Source organism: Cynara cardunculus (assembly GCF_001531365.2).
Source record: "Cynara cardunculus var. scolymus isolate 2C chromosome LG 15, CcrdV1, whole genome shotgun sequence".
Lineage (NCBI taxonomy): Eukaryota > Viridiplantae > Streptophyta > Magnoliopsida > Asterales > Asteraceae > Cynara > Cynara cardunculus.
Genome location: NC_037542.1, coordinates 17599570 through 17607811, shown reverse-complemented (window position 1 = coordinate 17607811; position 8242 = coordinate 17599570). Strand labels below are relative to the sequence as shown.

General features: G+C 34.2%; 1 protein-coding gene across 1 annotated transcript; it reads left to right on the top strand.

The window, feature by feature from the left end:
• Window positions 1-258: 258 nt before the first annotated feature.
• Window positions 259-7177, top strand: LOC112527424 (GDT1-like protein 1, chloroplastic). Its single transcript, XM_025138086.1, has 12 exons — window positions 259-478; window positions 1497-1563; window positions 1793-2089; window positions 2289-2342; window positions 2568-2629; window positions 2974-3042; window positions 3146-3197; window positions 3380-3454; window positions 3980-4109; window positions 4250-4320; window positions 5053-5100; window positions 6975-7177. Exons 1-12 carry the CDS (start codon window positions 288-290, stop codon window positions 7044-7046), a joined length of 1188 nt encoding a protein of 395 aa, XP_024993854.1. The 5' UTR covers window positions 259-287; the 3' UTR covers window positions 7047-7177.
• Window positions 7178-8242: the final 1065 nt, after the last annotated feature.

Genomic DNA, 8242 nt, shown 5'->3' with positions numbered 1-8242 from the left:
GGAATTTAAATAAAATATATTTTATTTTTATGTAATTTATTTTTTTAAATTAATTTGTTAAATAATTATACGAAGATAATATAGTAAATCGGTGTGAACTTTCCCTTTTATATATCGTTTTTAAGGTACCATTTTTTATGCGTAATGTACAAGGAGGAGTTGGATAAAAAAAATGGAGGTGGGAAAGTAACGGCCTCACTTTCGTTTTGCTTATCCAGAACAAATTGGAGCCAATTAAAAGGAAGGTGATCCACACACACATATTGTAGAGGTGAAACTGTGTGGAAATGGGAAGCATGACGACTCTCTGTTCATCAGAGAGCGTGTTTTCCATGAGGAGGATGGCGTCGCTTTCGACTCAATCATCATCATCATCATCATCATCTTCTTCTTCTTCTAAACCTTCGAAATTCTTTCGATGTTTTCTGGATTCTAATGTTTCGTCTGTTCATACCTCTCAATCTCGCGTTTTCTTCAGGTATGTTTATAGTTTCGAATTGTTTCTGTTATGAACTTTTCTTTGCTCGAGTTCATGAATCATGAACATTGTATGCGATGTTTGTTTCGTAATTAGTTATCAAATCGATGATTGATGTTAATGCATAATGCATTTTCTGAATGGTAGGTTTTGTATGTTTTTAGAATTGGAGATGCAAGGGTTTATGTTTCGAGCTGACGCCTAAAATTAACTATGAATTAGTGTTCGTGTAATCGTGTTTGAGTTCCACAATTTCACCCTTGTGTTGTGCTTTCCAAAGTCTTTCTAGAAAATTTTAAAGTTGGTGTTCTCCAGAAAAGATAGTTGATCGGTAATGAGTGAATCAGGAATTCCATGTCGTTTTTTGGTCCAAAATTAGAAATGTAGTTTGTTCCTCTCGATTTTCAGGAAAAAATCATTTGAATTTACACTAATTTGATATCCATATTTGATGTTTAATCAAATGTGTGCCCAAAATAGAGGATCTTATGGATAGTTATAATTTCAATAATTGTAGTAATGAGCAAAATCTGTCTTCTTAGCTTGAAGTTTGCAAAATGAGTATTCAGTATCCATGGATCCCAAAATGAATATTGCTACAATTTTAACCTGGAGTATGTAGTTCTTCATAGTGGATCAAAAGAAAATGGACAAGTATTTCTTGAAGTTACAATATTTTTCACCCTAAAGTTAGTTATTACAGAAACAAGTAACGAATTTATCGAGATGATAAATAACAGTCTTCCCTTTTTTAGGAAGAAAGAAGAACATCGCTAAAATCATATTTACATGCTCCCTACTTTTCAAATCAAATATTGATCAGGATTTTTCCAGGAACTCAACATCTGGATCATCTAGTTACCTTGTCTATGTTAAGCCTTTAATATTATCAGAAAATTTTCCAAAATTCTGAAGACTGCATGGCAATTTTGATACCATTTGATTTAGAAAGCCAATAAGTACATTTTTGAGCTAGATTGAAGTAGCATACAAATCACAAGAATCTCATCTCTTGCAGGCAACATTGTATCAAATTACATGATAGGCGGTTCAGGCAATTTCAGCACTCAAGATACCATATGAATGTTAGTCTCTTCTTAAGCAAGTTTTGGATCCTACATTTTCTGTTTATATGTATTCTCTTACATGTATAAGACCAACGTGGATCATCTTTTGAGGTAGTTTGTGCAAACTAGTGAATCTTATGGTGTTTTTATGACATTCAAGATCCTGTTTTCAAAGAGGAATATGTTGTTTTTCTAGGATTTGTGTTTGTTTAACATGCTGACATGTATTTGGGGATTTCAATTCAAGGTATTTCGTTCTGATGGTAATGATCCAACTAAACTTGCCCACAATGTGGAGGATTGGGAATGCAGTACTTCGGGCAAATCAAATTCAAGAAATATGTTGACAGCAAAAACGTCACTTCCTTCTAAGGACTTATCTATTGATACATCACGGAATAGCTACCTAAAGTTTTTGCTGTTCTTTGGGATTTTAACTCTTCAAGATGCTCAAAGCGCCCTTGCTGGTTCAGATGTTGCTAATCTGTTGCAGTCTAGCTCATTTTTTGGAGATCTCAGTGATTTAAGCACAGGTTTTGCTTCAGTTAATATAATCTCCCTATAACTCGTGACATAATTGAAACTTATGATAAGTTATTATTGCTGTTATTTTTTCTTTTAGTGTGCTGTTATCATTTTTGTTCACCATCCTCTGAGAATAGATGCCTTCCACAATACAAAAACACGCATATACATGAAACTGAACTCTTTACAAACAAATATTGACATAACTTTTTTTCCAGGCATTCTTGCTAATATTCTTCTCTGAGCTAGGGGACAAAACCTTCTTCATTGCGGTAACTGAACTCTTCCCAATATAGACTGTTGATCTTTTCCATAACCGATTGACTAGTTCATTTCCATCATGTACTGTTATATAAAAGAAAATCAGGCACTGTAACACTATTGACAGTCATGTGAATGTATATCTTTTTAACCATTTCTTCTCTTCTAGACTATAATATTTTCTAATAAATAAGATTCAAAGCTGTATTACAAGCTATTGCACATCAATTTTGCAGGCACTTTTAGCAGCTCGGAATTCTGCTGCAGTTATCTTTTTGGGGACTTTTGGTGCACTTGGGTAAATTATATACAGCCTTTCTCGAATGTATCATTTATATACGATTGAATTGCATTAAAACATTACGATACTAAGGGTAAGCATATATTTTGCCCTACAAAAGTATTTACCACATGCAAGTAACTTAGAGAACTTGCATGTTAGTGTAAATCATTTTCTTCTCAAAATTGTCGGCTTCGCATATGAATGGCATGCAAATGCTTCTTTCATCAAATGAATGTTCTTTGGGTGATTACTTTGGATCATTCATCATGTAGTTTGTGACAATATATATACTTGCTCTATGCTTAAAACAGGTAAATAGTTGTAAGTTGTAACATGCTTGTATTTTGTTTATTGATCAGGGTAATGACCATCATATCTGTTGTTCTTGGGAGAACTTTTCACTATGTAGATGAAATCCTTCCCTTCAGGTCTACTCTTCACAATATCATTTTTCTTCCCTTCTCAATAATCCCTAGTAGATGGTAAAATAAGTTCATTTTTGTCATCCTAATATAATATTTTGAATACCAGATTCGGTGACATGGACCTGCCAATTGATGATATTGCTGCAGCATTGCTTCTGGTAATATGTGAAATCTATTTTTATATAGATACACTTCTGGTAAAATAGTAAAACCAATATCCATCTAGATGGAACACCTAACAACAGTGCATATTAAACTTCTCAAGTTCAAGGGATTAACAGTGTAAAGCTTTAGATGTGGTTGAGATTAGCATTACACATCTCATTTGAATCAATTGTAGGTTTATTTTGGTGTTTCAACGTTGCTTGATGCCTCCTCTGGTGATGGTCTTAAAGCAGAAGAAGAACAGAAGGAGGTAATGATCATAAGTTTGCAACTGAAACCAACCCTTCTTCATACCATTAAAAAGATAATAACTCTTTGATTTTTGAGTTTAGACCTGTTATTTCTTCAGATTCATATTTAATGTTGGGCGTCACAAATGTTGACGCAAACTTCTTCCAATTTGTAGCATCTCTGATAGAAGTTAAATGGTCTTACATTTTGTTTTAAAAAGTTAAAGAACTTGCATAGGATTTAAGTTGAAACACATACTAGTTTTGTTAGACAGACGAAGGATCGTGTGAGAATAGGAGTTAAGGTGAGAAGTGTAAGAAGGGATTTGGACCCTTGATTACTTTTAATCCCAAAACAACCCATGAGTTGCGCTTTAGAAGGGAATTGATCTAGTGTATCTCATTAGTGCTGATCTAGTGGTTCTCTTCGATTAAGATTGATCCAAGGGTGAAGATCCCTTCTTACCCATCTCAATATAACTTTCATTCTCACCGGAACCCAACCCTTGTTAAACAATTATCAACATTTGCTTATATTGTTCCAGGCTGAGATAGCTGTGTCTGAAGTTTTTGGCAATGGTGCTGGGATTTTGGCTGCGGCTAGCACAATCATTAGCACTTTCCTTTTAGTATTTGTAGCTGAATGGGGTGATAAATCATTTTTTTCCACAATTGGTAAGTACCGGTCCTTCAGATTTTGTTTCAAATTATTACTTACAGACTACGGAGTTAAACAAAAAATCTTCGCAATTTGTATGGTAATGCTCATGTTATTTTTAGTCATGTAATAACACTAAGTTTTTGCCTTGGTTCAGCTCTTGCTGCAGCCTCTTCACCTCTTGGAGTCATTGGAGGGGCACTAGCTGGTCATGGACTGGCAACTTTGGTAATTGACATGAAAGATTCTTATATCTGCTTCTTTTGTTTAATTCAAATTGCAACAGTTGTAAAAGGTTCTCAAGTTATAGTTACATATCCCCGTATTGCCATTATTATAAAAGTTGTCGAAATTGACTAAGGTTCACAAGATTGCTCTATTTTGTCATTATTAAAAGAACATTTTAGATATTTGACTTTGTTAGCAGCTTAATAACGGGACTCACAGCTTATTTGGTCAGCTATACATGACTGTTTGGTAGTGGAATGATATAGAAAATGACTTATTTAGTAAGCTTCTAAGGGGGGGGGGGTAATGCAGAAAGCCAAGTTTTTTCCAAACATGTCCCTCCCAATTAAAAACAATGCTCCTTCCATCTATGGAAAACCCTCCCAAACAAAAGTCTTCCCGATCTATACAGACAAATTAATACACATAGACAACTTTATCCATATAAGACTTGACTTAAAACCAACCAAACAGCCCCTAATTGTTAAAACGCGATATAAAACTATGTGCAGGTTTCATGAAATGGAATGTGTAGTAACTTTTAGATAAAATACAAGTAACAAGTTGATCTTTTTCAACGCTGAAATTTAATTTACCCTCAATACCGTCCTTTGTTGCAAGTACATGATGCTCTCTCTTTGTTTGAACCTTTTCTCTGTTCTTTTGAAACTTTAGTCTTTGAATATTTTGTATATAATGAAACCAGTTTTTGTTTCTAATGGCTGCATTCAGCTGGCTGTCCTTGGAGGCTCGTTACTGGGAACTTTCTTATCCGAAAAGGTTAGTCATTTTAACTTGATCAAAAGTGTCCGTACCACAACATTTAACAACACATTATCTACATTTTCTCATATATTAATGTTGGAGTCAACATCAGCTAGACTTGAACCCTCTATCCTCAATCACTTGGCTTTTTTGGAGAGTAATCTAATGGGTTCCAGATATTGTTACATGATACCATAGCCTAGGTCTACCACTCCAGGGACTCGACATTCCAAGGCAATCTATAAACATCTAGCCCCCTCTCGACACTCTGGACAACCTCTGTCTGACTGTCTATCTACCCTATGTTGGAGGGGGTGTTGGGACTTTGACCTTTTCTTTTCAATATATGTTGGAACTTACTTTCTCTCTTCAATGGCACTTTTGGAAAGTAATGCCGGTCCTCATGTTGTCACAAATAAGATAAAACCTTTGATCATACCGACATAATTATATGTGCTTATAATAGAACACCGCTGGTGTAAGAATATGAGTTAAGGTGAGAAATGTAAGAAGGGATTTGGACCCTTGATCACTTTTAATCCAAAACAATCGATGAATTGCGCTTTAGAAGGGAATTGATCTAGTGGTTCTCTTCGATTAGGAGTGATCCAGGGGTGGAGATCCCTTCTCACCATAAATTTCATTCTCACTGGAAGCCAACCACACCCTTACATTCTCATTCCAATGTGACAATAAAAACAATCAGAACATGAAAAAATGATAAAACACAGCAGAACGTATATAAACAAGAACCTGCGCTGTAAAATTCATCAAAACGGAATGAAAGCCACTTCCTCTAGGCGATAAAAGAAACCAAATGGTAATTGATGTAGTAAAAGCACAGACAAATGTTTCCTCTTCATGCTAATACTGCCGAAACCAAGACCATAATGGTTTGGATGTAATTAGAAATATAATGCAAGTTACAGTGACACATATATTCCTGTCAGAAAGACAACAAAAAACAGAATAGATTACATGCATCTAGTCTGGAACTTGATGTTTGCCTACTTGTTTTTTAAGTCACATCCTTTGATTATCAACGGACTATATTCAGTGGAGATAAAATTGTCAGACCTTTTAGTTGTATATTGCTGGTAGGTGTTATGTTAGATGACAATTCAGGTCCTAAAATTAGTCGGAATAATTAAGAAGGGATGTTGTTTAACATCATACTCTGAACAACTAATATGCTGACCAAGATGCTGACCCACTAAGGGGTTGTTTTATGACTCGGTTAGTGCTTCAGTCAATGTCTACCCTGACCGAACCTTTTACCCAAATTACACTTTTACTTAGGGCCTGTTTGTTAGCGGCTTAATGAGACTCACAGCTTATTTGGTCAGCTATATATAACCGTTTAGTAGTGACTTAATGATATATAAAGTAGTTGATTCAGTTAGTTTCTTGGGGTGAGCTTTATGCAAAAAGCCAAGTTTTTTTTCCAAACCTGTCCCTCCCAAATAAAACCACACTCATTCAGTCTATGAAAAAAATTCTTTCAAACAAAAACCTTCCCGATCTATGCTAGACAGTTTTAATCCACACACAGACAGCTTCATTCATACAGGATTTAATGGAAAACCAACCAAACAACCTCTTAGTCAGCACTTACGCAATTTGTGTTGATCCCTGAATGAATTCATGTTTGGATTTGTTACCCCTCATCCTATCCGTCATTCGTTAACGAGACCTAAAAGAGCATATTTGCGCTGTTTAATTTGAATGATGAAGCGTTTAACATCGTTCCTTTAACGTCTCCAAATCTTTTATATTCTTGCTTCTATTTTATATCTTTATCCATCTCCTACAAGAAGAGGTATTTGTTAAATTTATTATTTGGATTTTTGTTATTTGAAAACATTAATGTTGAATGGTACATTGTATAGGTGATTGCATATGTTGGAGGTGTTCTTTTCCTTGTGTTTGCAGCAGTGACTGTGGTTGAGATTGTGAGTTAGGACAAGATTCAAACACAAATTTCTTTAAATTATTATTGAATTATTTTTAATATTTTATTTTTATTAAGACAACATTTCAGGGGCTTTATCTTCTACTTTTTGAATATTTTCCTATTAAGAAGAGTTGATGTTTATGGTGGGTTTTAACTTTCCCCTTTTGGTCTATGAGCCGAAAGCCCCCTATCCTTGATATACTTTCTTTTTTAATTATGAATGGGTTTTTTTTTTTATAAAAATTTGATTACCGACAATCATAACTGGTCCCGCACAAAACCAGCTTCTAAGAAAACCAATATGATGAGACGTTTTTTTGACTTATTCAACAGCTGAGATTAGTGAAGGATCCAGGATCGAACCCAGGACCTGTCTTGTATTTGGACAAAGTCGTCTTATTCTTTGCATTTTGTCTAGAACACCCTTGAGATACTATTCTACGCTAAGTGAATTTGTGGTTTTCATATTCACCATGATTTATGAAACATTAAGAACTAAATAGAGATAAAAATTGTGCAATAAATGCACATACTTCTAAAAATATAACGTAAAACCGACATACAAGCAACAAAAACATCTGAATATGTTATCTCTCTTCCATGCTTTCTTAGCAACAAATGAGAAATGAAATCCGGTTCCATTTCCATCCATTTGAGGCTCGAATCTAACCTCCATCGACTATTGTTGCCTCATCAATTTGAACGTGTTTATAAATCTTGAAAAACAAGCCCAACCTCTTTGGGTATTGAACCATCACGCCTCTAAACTTCATCTTTTGTTAGAGGATACACACGATCCGTGTACGTCGGGGTGAACAAATTTTGTGGCGTTAAATTAAAATAAACCAAAAAACAAGTTTGTAAACTTAAGTCAATGTAATTGAAACGTAAAGTAAATCAGTGGTTATTAAAGTTGGATAAGTAATACAAAAACAACTTTGTCAAAAATGAAGTGTATGTTACGTTTTTCGGGACCATCAGGAAATAGCGATTATAGAAAGTTTCTTAAATGATAACAATAGCATACAGATTGTGTTAAACCTTTTTCTTCTTCTCTTATATCTGATTTGTAATCTAAATGCAATATTATTCTGTTTTTCTACCTAACTTTAAAAATATTATTTTAAATAAAATAGATATTTAATTTATATTTCAAAATCTTATCAAATAAACAAATATTATTTATTAAATAAAACATTATAT